The sequence below is a fragment of the Serpula lacrymans genome (assembly GCF_000218685.1).
Source record: "Serpula lacrymans var. lacrymans S7.9 unplaced genomic scaffold SERLAscaffold_6, whole genome shotgun sequence".
In the NCBI taxonomy this organism is placed as follows: Eukaryota; Fungi; Basidiomycota; class Agaricomycetes; order Boletales; family Serpulaceae; genus Serpula; species Serpula lacrymans.
Window position 1 is genome coordinate 69,324 of NW_006763295.1, and position 18,026 is coordinate 87,349.

Below are 18,026 nucleotides of genomic sequence, written 5' to 3' on the forward strand. Positions count from 1 at the left end.
GGAGACGCGAAGCCGAGGCGCTTTTTTTTGTGCGTCTTTACCCAAGGTATCATTACACGAGTGTCCTCTGTTTCTCATACTTCCAACTGCAAACGCGCCTGCTTGCTTGTCGACAGTCATCATTCGTGGTCAGTCCAGCTTCGAGCTTTTCTTTTCCCTTTCAACCTTTCTATCAACGCAATATCGCTCGCTATCTATTCCGTACTCGTTCATTTTGCACCGGAAAGGCCCACCTAACACCAGTCATTAGTGACATTTTGTACCTATACTTTCGAGCCTTCGGTTATATCTTCTTGGGCTATCTACAATCGCTCGTGCAAGCCATAGTCATCCGCGATGGCAACGAGCCCAGCACCTGGACAACGCAAGGGCGTCTGGGAACCATTACCTCTCATTGTCTACGGTTACGCCGTCCATGCCCTGTCCCAATCCCGAAGAGACACTCGCATCTCCAATCGCACCAGACTCTCCACTGTCACAGAAGCATCCAACGACGAGAATGGCGTACACAGGGACGTCGTCTCCCTCGAAGTCGGCGACGAGGTCTATGCTTTCGAAAAGTATACTCCACGCGGGAAAGAGGTCGAAGGCATCTGGTACAGAGGGTACGTTCTCATCCTTACTTTTGCTTCACCTTGGCACAGTTGCGAATTGTTTATGTGCTTTGTACATCTGCAGATATGTCGTCTGTACGACCCGTCGTCCACCTGTCACTTGGGCTGCGTCACTTGACCCTTCATGTTCGAACAAGACGCCAGTCAAAACGGAAGAGCCCCAACAGGTCTTCATTGGCATCTTCCCCGCCTCTCATATATACGTCCGCGACGAACTCTCAGATGCAGAAGGACGCTTACCTGACCTCGCTACCGCACTCACCCCCAATACTGCCTCCACGAATGGTTTAGTAAATACGCCATCAGACATGTCGCCTCAGCTCAAACAGGATAGAACTACCACCGTCCCCGACTCAGCCAAGGGAGACATGGAAGACGAGAGAAAGTCGTTCAAACTCGGCCCTCCTCCCGATCAAGCCAAGTCTTCACGAGCAGGCCTGACAGTCTACCCTGCAAGCATACATTCTTCCTCCCATGACTCTCAAGCACTAAAACCACTTCCTCCACGCCCTTCTCTCAAATCGGGCGACGACACCGCGTCAGGAAGCAGTCAGCCCATCATCGATGAGATTGCGTCCGCACTTCGCGAATGGCACAACTTAATGTTCCAGTACCTTGCCCGGCGCGATTACAAGCTCTTTCATACCGTGCGTGAACATATAGAAGCCCTCCACCTTGGGCGGCGGCAGCTCCTTGCGCAGACGCTTAGTTCGGAGGAGACGGCTAGTCTCCGACGGGACTGTGTTGCACAGCTCGTGAGTGGGAATGTAGTACAAGGTCTCGACATCATTGTACGTCACCCAAGCTGGGGCGCGCTGGTGAGTGTCGACGTCGAGGGCGAGCTCGACATTCAAAGCTGGATGAGTGCTGTGAGGATGTATGCTATGCAGACATCATTGGCATATATGAATGTTCCCAATGAGCACCTCAATTCCTCCAGACACAACCTCGGCCCATCGATCGATTACTCCTCGGCCCCCATACCTACACCTGCGCATTCTGCCTTCCCAGAATTGTCGCGTCTCAGGACAAACTCTCGCCTCATGGGCTCTCTTGCACCGCCTCAACCTGAGAGGCAAGCAACAGCCAAATTTTACCACATATTCCTCGACTTGCGCGCTTTTGTCGCGTCCCCATGTGCGCCAGGCGAGACTGCAGAGCTATACTTCTCGTTGTGCAAAAATTCGGAATATCCCCGATTCGTTACCGAAGACCGCTGTGTCATACTGAACCACAATGGAGTACTGGCGCGCGATCCTGCAGCACGTATACGGACACTGTTTACTGACATTTCCATCTCGGATGCGCAAGATCCGATGTTCCTTGTATGTCGCATTGTCAGGAACGGTGCGATGAAGATGGGGACCAGTATGGGTTCAGGGCTTCCTGGTGATAATGGCAGACGAACTTCAGAGGCTTCTATCAGGGAGGAGGTGACCTTGAGCCCGACGACCCCAGTCAGTGCACGAGGATTCGCGGCCGATCCTCCTTTATTTTTCCGACGTCCGTTTGGATGCGCAGTCCTAGAACTTACGCAGCTTAATAAGATGATGTCGGAGCAAGTTGATGTATCTCCCACGAAGGAGTATACGATGCCTATTTACGTACCAACTAACGAAGCCCTATTTTCCATGCTACATCAAGATATCATCGCCAAAAATACCAAAGAGTATGAGAAGTCACCTAGGTCTGTCGCAATAAAGCTGTCAAAAAGAAACCTCAATTGACTGGTGTAATCTATAGGGCTGAAATGCTGGCTGTTTCCATCAAGATTTTCCACGGCGATGCAGCAACCATTGTTCGCGAGAACATGTCTTTATTGCAGGACATACCACTCACTCTGCGCCTGGGCTTTCCTGACGTCGTGTTCCCGGGAGATGTTCGAAACGAACTTTATATTAAACTATGGAGTGGAGATTTCTCATCCACCCATACGGGCTCATCACGCCTTAGTATGGCTAATCTAAACTTTGCGCGTCCAGGGCCCGTCAACAACAACAACGTGCAAATGACCATCGAAATCAGGGATCAGGATGGGCGAGCAATCGAGAAAGCCATATCGCAAGGGAGCGGTGAACCCGAAGTGACACAGTTCCACTCCATAGTTTTCACGCGCAACAATCAGCCAACATTTGGAGAACTCATTAAGCTACAGCTCCCGCTCCAGGGCGTGCCCAACTGGCATTTGTTCTTCACTTTCCGCCACAGAACTGGGAGAGAAAAATTGTACGCGAAAACGACAGAGGTCGTGGATCGACCGTTTGCGTTTGCTTTCCAGCCACTGTACCCAGCCCAGGGAGCCTTTCTCGAAGATGGTAGCCACACACTAGTTCTTTATAAGGCTGACCGGTTGAGCCACATAACACCAGATTTATATCTTGGTTTGACACCATGGTTGCTCCCAAATCAGAGGCCAGAACAAGTTTATGTCCCTCCCGATCTGCAGAGGGTAGCACTTCCCATGCGGGATACCGTCACCATCCGATCGTCTCTATGTTCTACCAAGTTCACACAAAACCCCGTCCTATTGAGCCTTTTGAATTGGGAACAGATAACGAATACAGAGCTGCTCTCTACTGTTTTGACCAAGTTCACTTTTGTTGGGGAGGGCGAGATCGTCAAGTTCCTTCGTGATATCTTCGATTCGCTTTTTGGGATTTTGGTCTCTCATAACAATCAGTCTGGAGAGATAGATCATTTGGTTTTCAATGCGCTGGTGACTGTACTGCGTATTGTCCAAGACCGCCGTTTCAGCAACTTCCAGCCAGTGCTAGATGTTTACATCGAGAAACACTTCAACTGTGCAGCAGCCTCCTCTCACATGATACACTCAATGGACCGTCTTCTCCGGAATCCCACCGGGAACGATACTGCCTCGCCGTTGCGCGCTGCCCTCAAGGTCTGGCACTATATCTTCAAGTTCATTACACGCTCTCGCGAACTACAGAAAGCCACAGAACTTGGTATGGGAATCGGGCCTACAGCGGAATACTTGGAATCGACTTTCAAGCGTGAGATACGCAATCATCTTAACGAGGTTAACCGGATGATGGCCACATCGTCTCCTCTATCCATTATCGGGACCCAAACAATTGCCCTTCAACACTTCACGTCGATACTGCCAGACCTATCCAGTGTATTCTCCACCGTAGAGCTCGTGACCATAGCAAGCAACTTTGCCAAAGCAGTTTCATCTGGAAAAGGCAAGATTGTGATCTGGAAACTCATCATGTACCTCCAGATCGTCAAGAGTTTCTTGTTTGACCATCCACAGTCTCGTGCACTTTTAGTGGAAGCTGTCGTTATCTGGATTAAGCCCCACTTTGGTCGGTTTGATGAGTACACACAAACTCATCTGAATGATTCGGACAATGCTCGTGATTCTGCACGCGTCAGTTGGTTGGAAAGTATCAGGCTATGTGTCACGGTTACGGCGGTAATGTTAGATAAACTGCAACAACAGCTGGTATCCCCTGCTATCACTGCCGATCGCAATCTTTTACGCCAGGAACAAGATAATGTCGAATACCTTTTGACGCTTATGCCGAGGTGAGTTGTTAATGTTAATTTTTATTATTCCGAGCTCTTACTAATGTGTCTGTAGGTTGTTAGACTCGTATCGCGAATTCCAGGATCCCGCCAATCATCGTGCTGTTGAGCGTACTCGGTCGCCTACAATGTCCATTGCGACAGTTCCGGTTACATTCCCAGAGTCTTATCCCTTTTCGCTAATGGCACTCCTTCCTAATGCGCCTCGGAATGCTACAAGTGCATCGCTCCTTTGCGAGAATAACTCTGTGTTCAACCCCGGCCTCGGTGAAACCGCCATTGTCTTCTTGGTGCTGGTTTTGTCTGCGCCCACCAAGCATATATACAACTTCCTGGAATCTAGTTTTGAAATCGAGGGTAGAGACAACTTTGCATCCTTGCTATCTCAGTTCTTCAAGGTCTCAGCGTCGATACTGGAGAACGATGCTTTCCCTGGTAGTTGGCTCAACGTTAATATCTTAGCGCATAAAGTTCTTATCAAAATGATGGATCCTGTCGCAACACTGTTGAAGAGAGACTTCATACCATCGAAATTGTCATTTCAAAAATTCAATGCCAACTTATGGAAAGAGGCGTTTTACATGCTCCTCCGACTTTTGTCTTCGGATCAACTGGTTATCGAGGAGTTTAGTCCGCAGGTACGTTTAAAAAAAGGCTTTCCATGATTCTCCTATACTAATGGATGGTTAAGAAACGTCGTGCCGTGTGGCGTCTTGGTGGCGATATTCGGGGAGAAGGGGCTGATATCTTGTTACGTCTTTGGATAGCGCTCGGATGGCCAGAAAACTCCACTCCTGATTCGGAATTAGCTCTGACTTTTGGCGTAAGCTGACACCCTCAATGTCATTCTTCCACTTAACTGTCAATTTCATTATGCAGGAATATCAAGCTCCTTTAAGTCCACTGGTCGGGCATGTGGTTAATCTCTGTCTTAGCCATCATGATCAGCTGCGCAATAACGCCGTTCAAATACTGTTTGGTATGATCGTTTCCGAATATCAACAATACAATAACTTCGACCAAATCGAGAATGAGCTTGTCAACAAGCTGGACTCTTTGTTTATGTCGGATAGTAAAGGCGACGACATATCTCGTGCTTTCTTCATTGCGCAGCTTAGGCACCTTTTCGAGACCTCCGATGTTGACGAGCAGCTCCGGGAACGTGTAGCACTTTTCCTTGATTCGGTAGACCTTTTCCTTAAACTACTGTTGAGCGTGCGTCAGCTACCTGATGGTGACGAGTATGCGGATGACCGTGTCATTGCTACGGTGAGCAGAGTGCCATTACTTAGGGCTACCATGACTGAAGCGCTTGAACAGCTCCGTCTGATGAATTTCATTCGGCGAATTGGACGTGATGAGATTTACATCAAATACGTCCACCAGCTAGTTAATGTATGTGCTCAGTTCTTAAATTTTCATATCCCGTTAATGATAAAGTAGATGCATCTCCAATCTCAAAATTACGTGGAAGCTGCTCTTACACTGAAGCTACATTCTGATCTGCACGAGTGGGATCTACACACTTTTGTTGACCCTATGGAAGATCTAGGGTTGCCGCAGCAATCACAATTCCATCGTAAAGAGACGCTCTGCTTATTGATTTTAGATTACCTAGGTAAGGATGGTTCTTTTTCGGTATCCGTGATAATCGCTCATTTCCTTAAACAGGCAAGGGGAAGGCATATGAAAACGCGATCGAGATATGCAAGGAACTGGCAAAGCAGCATGCCGAAGTTACCTTCAACTAGTACGTCTAGTTTCGGTCACCATTTTCGATACATGCAGCTCACCCGATTTACTAGTGCTCGGTTGTCAGAGATTTTGCGCCATCAAGCCGCTCTTCTCGAACATATCATTACTGACCAGCGATATTATTCTGACTATTTCCGTGTATCATTCTATGGCGACTTTCCAGATGCTATACGAAATAAGCAATTTATCGTGCGTAGCACATTATCAGGCCGAGACAATTCACTAGATATACTTTCTAGTATCGTGGATATGAATGGGAAAAATATGGTGCCTTCTGCGAACGCATGCTCAACAAACATCCCGGAGCCCAACTGCTTAAAACGATGGGAGATCCGCCGGTAGACATACGATTTGGGAACACCCAATATATACAATGCACTGCAGTGGCACCAGAACCAAATCGTTTGTCCCCCATCTTTACTAGTCCTGATGTTCCGCTTGCAGTTCGGAATTATTATGAGCATTGGTATGTCAAATCAACTATCGGGCGTCTGTCATATCTTATTGGTGTACGTAATCCGCAGCGCCATCGATTTGTTCAGCTGTTCTAACAAGGTCGTCAAAGCTGGACGTGATGGTGACGAAGAAGTGTGGTTAGAAAAGGCGTACTTCACTACAGAGGAAGCCTTTCCTACTGTTCTTCGGAGATCAGAAGTCGTAGCTTTGGAGATGCTTGATATCTCTCCCGTTGAAAACGCCTTGAACGAGATAGAGCAGAAGACCAGAGAACTCGCTGCCCTCAATCTCAGGTACTCGTCACTTGCAAAAACGACTCAAACAATACCGACGAATCCGTTATCTATGAGCTTGAACAGTGCAGTGGATGCACCGGTAGAGGGTGGCATATCAACATACCGAGAAACCTTCTTTGATCCTACTTACGTCACCAAATACCCGGAAAGGGCAGAGCTAGTTGAAAAGTTACGCATTGCCATAGACGATCAGGTAAGTGCGGCCTCGGCTCTCAACGCTCGAAAGAAACTAATTAAGCTCCCTACCGTAGGTCCGCATCATTGATAGCTGTCTAAAGCTACATGGTCAGCTTTGTCCCCCTGAGATGCTTCCTTTCCACGAAACCCTCGAGAAGTTCTTCCGGAAAAACTTCCAGGAAGAAATCCGCCGCTTAGCCATGGACACAGGTTCCGAACAAGTCCCCGTATCACCCACGTCAAGATCGTACCTTCCCTCTGCGCCATCACAATACCAGGGGTCAACGCAAGATCAATCTTCACTTCAGCGCTCGATGTCAAACGCCTCATCCACACGATCTCCGTTCGTGATTCCCCCGTTACAGTTAGGCATTCAGACTCTCACCTCACCCCTCCTGACACCCCAATCACCCCGTAACTTTTTGCCCCTGGAGAACCCTATGAGGACTAAGCAAACGCCGCTTCAGCAACATCTCGCTCATCTTACTCGGCACGGCTTGACCGGCGTCTCTTCTGGGCCTCGCGAAACCAGCGGAAGTGATGGAGAAGCAGAATCGCTTCATGACTCTCTGATCACCGTAGGTAACGGCGCTTCAGCTGTCGGACTATCAGGTGCATCAGTAGCTGCCTCTAATGTAGGTAGCCTAGGCTCTATCAAAGGGCGCCTCTCCAGATTTGGAAGTCTAAACTTTAGTCGTCGTGGTGGTTCATAATCTTTTCAGAATTTACTTTCTTTTTAGTGTGTTTCTACATTACAGGTTCGATGATATGCTGGATGATCTGAATGACTCGCTGTAGCTTTCACACTTTCTTTTTTTACAACACTATATTTGCATACTTGCTAATAACAATTTTTCCGTAAGAGGAGGATACCCAAGATGAAAAGAAATGCCAAAAGGGGGGCGGGAATTGTAATACAGAGAAATATATGGATGAACTAGGTATAACAAGGTTACATATGGTCATATATATATATACGAATAATGAAACAATCAGAGTAGCGCAAGTCCGTGACAAAGAATGAGGAAATGATACATACATACAACAGGCAAATTAAAAATAACATATGGGGGGTTGAGGAGAGATACGGAAGGGCAGCGGGGATCGGAAACTGAGACAGACGAAGACAATGCGATAAATACGAAAGCTTCTTCAAGCTGCTTGATCGACGAATTCATCATGCATATTGTGTTCACGGAGCGTCTGAAAATCGAGCGAATCGTAGGTATTGAGGGGGTAGTTTACACCGTACATGTCGAGAGGATCCTGGGGGAAACACGCTGGTTCATATTTTGAAGGCTGAGAACTACTGAAATCATCCTGTTGAATATTTGGGACGGCCATCCCAACCGTATTCATGTCCCATACACCATGCGATAAGTCTACATTGTCCTGAAGAGGATAGTCGGACAGGAAAGTCTGGGAGACTGGCGAAGAGGACGATGAGTCCGAGGACACAGGGGTGTAGAGGTCAATGCACGAATTGCTGTTGGGTACACTGTACAACATCTGTTGCGAGTCGGGTGTGGGTAGGTATACGTTCATCATGTTGGAGTCGACAAATGAGGATAAAGACTGCTGGTTGACATCCCCCTCGAAATCATTTCTGTAAGACGAAGAGGCCGGAGGCAAGTCCAACGAGAGGCCTGGAAGGCTGGGGGACCTCGACATTTTATGAGAGCTTGAGAGTGGTAGCCCGCCGCCGCCGTGATGGACGTCGTATGATGTCTTGGTTGTATTACTTGTAAGAGTCTGTGAAACATTCATGAGCAACAAAACATTATATCGAGATCAAGATACTCACATATTTCGAGATAATCTTATTCAACGCTCTAGGCAACTCCACCCAGTTGAACACCTTGATATCTTTCTCAATCTTCCGGGGCTTGGGGTCAGGGAAGTCAACAAGTTTCTGGAAGAAGCGGCTGTACTTTGACAACTTGGCGATAGTCGTCGGCTTCAGATGCTCCAAATTTCTCCTAATACGATTCCTCTCGTCCACCTCAAAGTCCAGATCGACAAGGCGCTCCAACAAATGGATGATGTCAACCGAAGTGATGCAACACCTGTCTACTTCATCAAAGTATATGCAAGAGACGATGATATCCGTCTCATCGTACTCCATCTGTGGCGCCATGTGTTCAGCGGTCACGATCAACTTGTTGCCGTCCTGGACACGGTAAAAACGCACGAGACGCCTGCCTGCCGCAAGTTCATCCTCGTCCCAGCCGCGAGAAAGATCGTCGAGGGGTGTCAGCAACTCCAGCACCGCACTCTGAGACGAGTCATCTGCAGGATCTTGGGCATTGCGCGGGCGACGAAGCTCGCGTGCGCCTCTGGGATTAATTCTGGTGGATGACGCTCTAGCCCTTGTTACTTGGCGAGAGCGGGCGGGTACAGTGTAGTCGGAATCAACTGGCGAGGTTGGGGTGACATTCCTGTTGGAGGTGGTGCGATTCGTCCTGCGCTTTGACTGGATCTGGTACGGCTGCTGAGCACTTCTGTAGGTTTCAGAATTCGCCCTTGTCTTTCCACACTGTCCTTGGCATGAGCAAACTAGAGGAAAAGGTGAGCAGTGGACTCGAGTCAAGGACATGATAGAAGACACTTACCGGAATCCCAATAGGTAAAGTCGCCAAACGTGACCGTGTCAACGGTCGCGCCTTGGTTATCGAGCATCTGCAACGCCAGGGACACTCTAGTAGGCGTCGTGTTTTTCTCATGAACGGGGGGAATAATGGCCTTTGCCTGCCACACAACAGAGGTGAGTCGGCGGACATCTGTACGAAGTGCGTCCCTGCCGACGAGTAACCTGGCATGGACGTCGGAAGTTAGAACAGGACCGTCAAACATGTGGAAGTTAACGGTGATAGTAACGTCTTGCTCGCCCTCCGAAGGCGTATAACCGATGACTTGGATGAGACCCCCCGTGGAGGCCATGGTGCGGGGGCGTGGGTCAACGATAGACCGAGGTTGATGGCGAGGAGGGACAACACCACCGCGGCTCATGTTGCTACGGCCGTCGATGACGGTGGGGTTGATTGCAGCAGGGAACATGGCACTTGACCGCACAGCGCGAGGAGACATCTGCTGGAAGAGCATGATGAACGTTGGGAGGTGGGGGTGATAGATGAGCACGCAGGAAAAAAAACGAGGCTTACCGGGTCCTGATAAGAACGAAAGTTGACGATGTGGCTATGAAGATGAAGCTTCGAAGATAGAAAGAAGCGGACGCCGGTCGGTTTAAGAATGTTGGAAGTGGCTGACAGAAACTTACTAGTACGATTCAGAGGAGGCTGACAGCAATGGAAGGTGGGATGCTAGTGCGAGGGGGTCTTAAGAAGCCTCGGTGACCAGGATGGTACTTAAACTCGGAAGAGGAATGTTTGAAACCGCCAGGTGCTTGGGCTAAAAAGGAAAAAAAGAGGGTTTGTAAGGAATATTTGGCTTTTAAAAGCAGACGAGAATGGATATATCGACGAATGGACAAAGAAGGCACGGGCGAAAAGCGTATAGGGGAGAGCGCAGTGGACATAGGAACAATGGTACCTTTATTGATAATAATAGTGATAAGGACTCCGACGGGGGAGTGGCCATGGGCTACCCCTCTAAAGGAAACTGCGCTTTCGGATAGAGGGCGTCATCTGGCCATTGTCTGCATAATTGGCGAGATCGGACTAGTATAAAGGAAGGAAGGAAGTGCTGTGGACAGAGATCTATGGCAATGATGAAAATAAAAACAAATGCGGATGGGCATAGCCCTGGCAGACATGCACCCTCTTCGGCAAAGGTAGCTAGGGCCATGTGGCATGGGCTGGCCACCCGCCGCCTGGCTGGGCGTTTGGTAGCCTCGTGTTGGGCCCAAGTGCCTTTTGGGACAAGACAAGAGCGATCTGTGAACACAATCTTGGATGAATATATGAATATGCCATGTCACCGTGCTGGGTGCAATGACAAGAGAACGGGAATTGTACCTGGGAGTGCAAGCGCAGCCTCATATATACATTGAATATTCTACAAAATTCTGTGTTGCAGCTGCTAGAGTACGGCGGCCAGGATGTTGCATAGCCATAGTGTTACCATAATGTTGGCCTAATGGCAGTCTAAGTCTAAAGCATACTGTGGCCATTAGGAGAAACGTGGTAAATCACGATGGCACAATCTGTCTTCGCGGAGTTCAAATCGAGCACCCTAAATTACCATCAATTCTAGGCCTACATATCGGACTCTGAATATTAGACAATATCCCGAAGGTGGCACAATGCCGGCACACCCGTATTCATACTCCGCTTATTTCCCGATATAGTAAGGACATGTGCCGTAACGCTCACGCTGCCGCGGCGAGCTACTCTGCTCGCTAAAGCCAAGCCTACACAGAACTGTCCAATGTCACTCCCTCCATTGTTCTTGATGTCCTTGTGCCCCGCTCATTTCTCGACATATTGATATTAATTAAATTAATTATCTTCTTCTTGACCGATCTAGACGTTAGGCATTATTTTAACACCGTCCCCATCACATCTTTCTGCTACTACTAGTGCTAATCACCATGCCCTCGACGAAGAACACCCACACGGCAGGCCTAATATGTCTCGGCCTGCGAACATGCTCGAGGGAGCTTAGGACTCGAACTAATACTAATCAGGACCATATCCTCCTCAACCTTGCTTTCATCTCAAAATGGTAGCACAAACTCGCCAGCGACAAATTGCCCGGTACCGCCAAGCTGGTCACAACTGTCAATCATTGGACCAACATATCAATCTCCTAGAACTATCTCCCGCCGTCAAATTATGTTAACAATGCCACCCCAAGAGAATCGTCAAATAATCAAATAATTAAATAGTACTCATAAGCACCGAAAACGTATTATCAAACTATATTAGGGGCTCTAGAACAAGGCAATTGCAATGTGGGTCAGCCATGCATGCAAGTGACATGGCGGGGATCCCATCGACCCCCAATCTTCTTCTTCCACCTCGTCCTTCCATGGCCCGTATCCTCATTGCGACTAGCGCCCTCAATCGTTATCTCACTCCCAGTCCCACCACGAGTGGAGCCATTCCCCTCGGAATTATCATCCGTACTATTCTCAATACCAACACCGCCGCCGCGATCACTCACCCAAATTCGTCCCACGGGCGGAACATGCCCCTCGGCCGAGAGTACGCGTTCGCAAGTCGAACAGCGGTCCACGAATAAACCCTGATACGAACAGAGCAGGTCCTACAGAGTGGTCATGTTGTTAGCACTTACAAAAGCATTCTTTGAATGAAAGCAACAATGCAAAAGCTTACCACGAGAGCTTGGATTGACACCTTGGGATCGGACTGCACCATCTTTGCAAGCTGCTGTGAGAGGCTCTGAAAGGCTAAATAATCCGATTGCATATGTGGTAATTTCTGCACGAGTCACAACGACATAATAATGAGCCCGAGAGAGCGGCGCAGAAAAAATTTAACCAGATTCGGGAAGAGAAAAAAAAACGCCCACCTTTTCCCTCGGCCCAAACGCCGTGACACTCTCAACAACGAAAGTCGAGTCCCCCTCGCAACTAGGCGCGAGCGATATATACGTTGTGAGGACGTCGTAGATCGTGAACCGCAATACAACAGCGCCGATAGGAGTAGCCTGCCGTTGCGATGGAGGTGCTCCAGTCCGCTCCCAAATATGCAGCTTGCACAGCGATCCCGACCCACCGCCGTTGAACGTTCGAATGTAGTCCATCAAACTATCAGCCCCTAGTGGTCCCTGGTCATCCTCACTGGGAGGCGGAAACAGCGATGGAGACGGGTCCTTTTGTGAGATCGAATATGACTGCGGCTGGGGAGAGAGAGATTCCGGGGTGGGCGTACGCCTGTATTAATTCAGCGTGAGTAGATAGCTACAATAGTTCGTTGCTTATGTCCAGTAACCACACGGAAATAAATCTCATGGGTGTATACAGAGTGGCATCTCGCAAACTAATAGATACGGACGTGGCCAGAAAAAAACATACCGTCTCCTCTTCCTCTCTCTCTCCTTGAAAAATCCAACTCCAAGCCCAGTCGCATCCACCTTCTGCGCAGCCGTAAGCGCATCCTGCACCTTATCCGCCCGCAGCTCCTCCGTCACCTCGCTTAGCACTTGGAACTGTTGCTTCAGAGCACCAGGAACCCCAGAAACAACGACAGAAGAGGAGAACGCGGCGGGCGAGAATACGGCAGACGAGAAGGCATCTGCAGAGGTTGGTGGGTGGAGAAGGAGGGTGGGGATTTGGCGGATGGATTGGAGGCGGGCGTGAAAATCGGTGAGGGTCTGGATATGGGATTGGAGTGTGACCAGCGTTTGATCGCGTGGTGAGTCGCTCTGCATCGTGTATACAAGATAGAAAGTAGGCGGTGCAATGCAATTAAGGGGATATAAACGATCTCTCTTGCTGAAGAGCAGGACGATCGTTGAACCTGATCCCGTGCCGCTACCTGCCGCTACTCTGTCATCATAAATTTCAAAATCTCGGTGGTGGTATGACTGAAAGCATGGAAGCGTACACTCAGAAACTAAGTGTGAACCAAGTGAGACAAATGGTGTGCCAGAGAATGCTGCCTGCTCCTGTTTTGAATCGTGACTGTTGGCAAGTCCTCCGACCAAGTGTCTCTGAGGAAGCTCCTGCGACACATCATAAGAAGATTAACAAGGATACCCTTGGGTAATGCTCTGTGATAACTCACGACTTTTGCTTCAATTCCAGCTTGGATAGTGAACTCTTTAACGTAGTTTCCAGTGTGAAGTGACCCAACTGTAACTTAGTGCGTTTGTTAGTGAGACTGGTCATAGTAGTAACAACGTGATCCACGAAAAGCGCCTACGTCACGTGATCGGAGTTTTCCTCGATCATTTCGGTTTCAGTGTGCAAGTTAGTTTGCTTCAAGTAAAACACACTGGCGAAAGTCACTGCGATAATATAGCACTATTCTGTGTTCATGTGAGAATGACCAAAAGAACTAAAGTACAGCTTCTCTTTGCTACAGTTTTGACGATACAATATGTGACCTTGCAGGTTTGTGTTGAATGAATGAATCAATGAACACGGCCCACCAGGGCTAAATGCTCTACCCGTCTTGTACTCATTTAGTCGTCGGCGGCAACAGAAATTCCAACAAGCCCACACCACCCTACATTCCCAGCCATACTATGCCCACCAGTAGCCTTGAATTTCCCCAGCAATAAGCAGGCAATCAAACCCCCCGAGCCGGGTCCACCAAAAGCGAAGAAACAGTACCGCTCTTCAAGCTGCTCGAAAGCCGCTATAAACGCATCCATCTCCGGCCCCTGTGCATTGGTTTGGGTGGCGATGTTTATGCTGGAAGGAAGACCTAGGGGCGGACGAAGTTCGATGTTCTCGATCTACATGTTTATTGGTGAGAGCATCAGAAAGGGGTGATGTACGTGTAGATAGAGTTACGGTTATGAAAGTCCCCCCAAAAAATATGCAAAGAAGGGATCTAAACACACCTGCTTTACAGACCACCCATCGAGTCCCAGTGCACGGAGCACCTCTCGCTCCTTCCCTCTCCCATAGTCACCCTCGCCAAGCCACACACCGACATCGGCATGCTCGTCACTCTCACTCGTATGCCCGGCGACAATACTCCCGCAGGTCAGCGACTCAGCCGCCCCATGTGCTGCGTGCGTCAGACGCGAGACGAACTCCTGAGCGGGCGCATCTGGCGGGTGGGTTCCAGAGGCGAGGACCGATAGACGCGAAGGGAGGAATTTCAGCGCAGGACTGGATGCTCCGGCGGTAAGCTGAGCTTGCGATTCGGTCTCAATCTGAAGAAGAGCTGCTAGAGTTGAGACCACTGCAGACGAAGACGATTCTGATGAAGGGTAATGGCTTTGGATGGTTTGGATAAAGTCTCTCTGGTTTTTGAGGGTATCGAGATCAAGTCTAATGGTGGCCATTTTTCAGTTCTGATGATATGCAGAGTATGAAAGTGAAAGTAACAGGTCGTACGAGATCAGCGATGCGTTGGAGTCACTGAGATCATTACCCCTCTCCAAGATATCGGTCATGTGCATTTCACGTGATGCGCGTATACTAAGCCATTCATTCCAATAGAGAGAACGTCTTCGATACCAGGATAAATATCCTTAGTACAACTCGAAAATTAGTGTCTGTATACCTTAGAGTGTTTGGTACATACACGGCTCAGAAGTATATACAACCTCAATTCAGTGGAAACGTATTATCGAGGCATACGTGAAACTAATAGATTAAACAAGAAACTACGCTTTAAGCCGTTAGATATCCGTACCATACCAAGCAACCAAAAGCTCACACATTTACAAAATAAAACCACCGAAAGGACAGGCCGTTCGATTGCTTGAATTCGGTGCGCGACAAAGCGATTGTTCACAGGTATTTCAGCTCGTCCACAGACGCGTCTCGCGTCTCCTTCTTCTTGCACCACCCCCTCACACTTCATCTCATACACCACTCATCCCATACACCATCGCATCCGATATATTGAATGATGGCAGACGCCTACGTGCATTCCCATAACGAGCTAATCGCAGCGCAAGCTCTCATCCATCTCTCCGTTCAGGAGACACCGCTTTCTCGTATGTCCCTGCACTTCATTCTCAACGATGCCACCAGTGCCACCGAGGTCAACAATACCCTCAACGCCCATACTCATGTATCGCGTAATAATTCAGGTCTTTCAAGCGCTCGGGGCACTTCTTCGGCCCCCCCGATGAACGCCCTCGCGGACAATTTCAGTTCACAAGCGCCGCAAACCAAAGTAACTCGGGGGGAACAAGTAGGCCCAGTAAAAGGAAAAAAACAGGGAGCTAAGTTGGAGCATCTACATTGGGAATATCAACGTCAAAGATTCAGGCGAGATAGCCAAGACGTACCGTGCAAGATACGTCGAGTGTCTTCCATAGATGAGGAGAAAGGTCAGTCTACTGTATTGCCTGATTAGTATACATTGTGTTGACAAATACTCGAATTCATTTTCGTAGCAGAATTGGATTCCAGTCGTAGGGCAGAGGAGGTCCCGACAAAAGAGGAGAGGCCCAAGGAGGCGAAGGCAAGCGAAGACGATAGGACAATCCGGTCAAGGTCTTACACAAGACGAAAACGACCTTGGCTAATCCCAGAGAAGCCAACCCGCACGTCCGCTCGCATTCGCAACGGGTCACAGTCAGTCATAAAAAAATATCATTGGACATTACTAACCTCTGCTGCAGCAAGACCACAAGTTCTGCATCTAGCGACACTGCTGAATCAAGAACAACCGAGATCAGTGTAGTGGGAGAAAAGGTGAAGAGAGGGGAACGAGAGGTATCATGGAAGAGAAAAAGGGAACCGACTTCAGATGGGCGAAAAGCCTCAAAGGCTCACATCACAATCAGGCTACCACCCCAGGCTGGTATGCGAATAGGGTTTGATAACTTCAAACACAATTCACACACCATCCCAGAGCAGTAAATAGTAGATGGAAGTCCTTCGTTGGAGTGGAAGTCGATTGCCTGTATTCTCATAATCAACGAACACAACAGAATCCTCATTTGCTGTTACGTCGATATGCTGCCACTTTGGCTGGTATGCAAAGAGGGTTTGACAATTTGAAAGAAAATTAGCATACAACCCCAGGGCGGTACATACTAATAGGTTCTCCGTAGGAGCGGAATCTGATTGCCTGGATTCTCAGAATCGATAGACGCCAACAGAATTTTCATTCGTTGTCGCGTCGGTATGCTACCATTCTGACAGAGCTTCTGATCTTCTATGCTTACTACGGTCAGTTGATTCAGTCCCAGCTGTCAGAAAATGACATACCTCGTAAACGTAGGTAACGGGCGTCGAAGTCTTGTATTCCTGTACTTCGTGGCATCAACGCTCAGTAAAATTTCAACCAATAGACTTCTCTGGAAAAGGCCGTCGTGATCATCTTGAACGGTGTCGAGAGTGAAAAAATAATTTGTTGGGCGTTTGTCAAAAGAAAGGCACACTGGAAAAATCATGAAGAAACGGATAAACACGTTTCGGTCTCGAAAGGCCGAGGACTGATGAGATACCTGGGCCTCAACCAGGTTCATCACGGGGCGAAAGGGCTTGTCCAATAGGGCAATCTCGGTGACCTTCAGGCGCGCTTATTACTCACCATAATTAGGTACTATGCCGGCATCAATAAAGCCATGTTTTCCTAGGCTCCAGAGCGGTGAAGGGCAGGAAAAAATTCAGAACGAATATAGGCTTACCGGCATGTCAAAAACCTATAAAGACCCGTTCCACTGCGCTGTATAATCATCATCCAGCACTTCTACCTGCTTTACTCTCGAGTCCAACACTCTTACCCAGACACTCATTACTCTCCAAAGCCAGCTCATTAACAAAATGTTCGCTCGCATCTCCACTCTCTTGTTCACCCTCCTCTTCGCTCTCATGGCTATCGCCAGCCCTATCGTTGAGCGTACCGGCAGCACTGTTAACCAGTGCAACACTGGTTCTATTTCTTGCTGCAACAGCGTCCAAGACGTGAGTCTTTTCATGGTAATTAATGGTGACCATCATTGCTGATGGTTCGACCAGTCCAACTCCACTGCGGTGACGGGTCTCTTGGGTCTCCTCGGCGTCAGCCTCGAGGGCATCGTTGGTCAAGTTGGCTTGAGCTGCTCTCCTCTCAGCGTTATCGGAGTCGGCGGTGCAAGCTCTTGCAACGCCGAACCTGTCTGCTGCACCAACAACCAATTCGTAAGTTCTCCCTTTCAATGTCATAAGGGAGGGAAGGTCTGATCTTCTTGTTCAGAACGGCTTGATCAACCTCGGTTGCTCGCCCATCAACCTCAACCTCTAAAAGGATTAGCTATTAGTCGTAAGACTAAAATTAGCGGATGGACAGTGTTATAGGTACCATATAGTTTACAGTTGTTCGCACTGCCGATAGTTGGTTTTTTTGGGCTGCGATTTCCATAATAATAAAGGGTTTGAGTCGTTTATTTCTGGATCGTAAGAAACTCGTCAGTGTCGTATCATTTGATCGTGCGGATGATGTGAAATAAAAACGTACTCAGGGTTTGGCGGCGTCGGAAACCTGAAGTCGAGAGCTTGCTTGGAAGAATTTTGTGAAGTTGCACGCTTGTCACGGTTGCCCTTGTGAATGTTATTGCGAGCATTCATTTCCGGCCG

The 18,026-nt window shown here is 48.6% G+C and overlaps 7 protein-coding genes across 7 annotated transcripts; 3 read left to right on the forward strand and 4 right to left on the reverse strand.

Moving 5' to 3' along the window:
• Positions 1-336: 336 nt before the first annotated feature.
• SERLADRAFT_360974 (uncharacterized protein) lies at positions 337-8,599 on the forward strand (the record flags this gene model as incomplete). Its single annotated transcript, XM_007317172.1, has 13 exons — positions 337-605; positions 679-2,301; positions 2,358-4,163; positions 4,219-4,801; positions 4,855-4,986; positions 5,043-5,432; positions 5,484-5,558; positions 5,607-5,781; positions 5,835-5,913; positions 5,969-6,107; positions 6,158-6,384; positions 6,443-6,863; positions 6,922-8,599. The coding sequence occupies 13 exons, from the start codon at positions 337-339 to the stop codon at positions 7,558-7,560; spliced, it is 6,558 nt and encodes a 2,185-aa protein (XP_007317234.1).
• A 52-nt stretch (positions 8,600-8,651) lies between these two features.
• On the reverse strand, positions 8,652-9,095 carry SERLADRAFT_339494 (uncharacterized protein; the record flags this gene model as incomplete). The annotated part of the gene is made up of 1 exon (XM_007317173.1): positions 8,652-9,095. A coding segment is annotated over one exon (444 nt), but the record flags the coding sequence as incomplete, so codon positions are not given.
• Positions 9,096-10,133: 1,038 nt separating this feature from the next.
• SERLADRAFT_436880 (uncharacterized protein) lies at positions 10,134-10,382 on the reverse strand (the record flags this gene model as incomplete). Its single annotated transcript, XM_007317174.1, has 2 exons — positions 10,134-10,255; positions 10,310-10,382. The coding sequence occupies 2 exons, from the start codon at positions 10,380-10,382 to the stop codon at positions 10,134-10,136; spliced, it is 195 nt and encodes a 64-aa protein (XP_007317236.1).
• A 1,281-nt stretch (positions 10,383-11,663) lies between these two features.
• SERLADRAFT_386532 (uncharacterized protein) lies at positions 11,664-12,856 on the reverse strand (the record flags this gene model as incomplete). Its single annotated transcript, XM_007317175.1, has 3 exons — positions 11,664-12,073; positions 12,145-12,249; positions 12,341-12,856. 3 exons carry the CDS (start codon positions 12,572-12,574, stop codon positions 11,765-11,767), a joined length of 648 nt encoding a protein of 215 aa, XP_007317237.1.
• A 249-nt stretch (positions 12,857-13,105) lies between these two features.
• Positions 13,106-13,619, forward strand: SERLADRAFT_386535 (uncharacterized protein; the record flags this gene model as incomplete). The annotated part of the gene is made up of 2 exons (XM_007317176.1): positions 13,106-13,495; positions 13,558-13,619. The coding sequence occupies 2 exons, from the start codon at positions 13,366-13,368 to the stop codon at positions 13,584-13,586; spliced, it is 159 nt and encodes a 52-aa protein (XP_007317238.1).
• Positions 13,620-13,869: 250 nt separating this feature from the next.
• Positions 13,870-14,843, reverse strand: SERLADRAFT_464808 (uncharacterized protein; the record flags this gene model as incomplete). Its single annotated transcript, XM_007317177.1, has 2 exons — positions 13,870-14,233; positions 14,342-14,843. The coding sequence occupies 2 exons, from the start codon at positions 14,789-14,791 to the stop codon at positions 13,958-13,960; spliced, it is 726 nt and encodes a 241-aa protein (XP_007317239.1).
• Positions 14,844-16,859: 2,016 nt separating this feature from the next.
• On the forward strand, positions 16,860-17,835 carry slh9 (hydrophobin; the record flags this gene model as incomplete). The annotated part of the gene is made up of 4 exons (XM_007317178.1): positions 16,860-17,043; positions 17,099-17,375; positions 17,430-17,591; positions 17,647-17,835. The coding sequence occupies 3 exons, from the start codon at positions 17,235-17,237 to the stop codon at positions 17,692-17,694; spliced, it is 351 nt and encodes a 116-aa protein (XP_007317240.1).
• Positions 17,836-18,026: the final 191 nt, after the last annotated feature.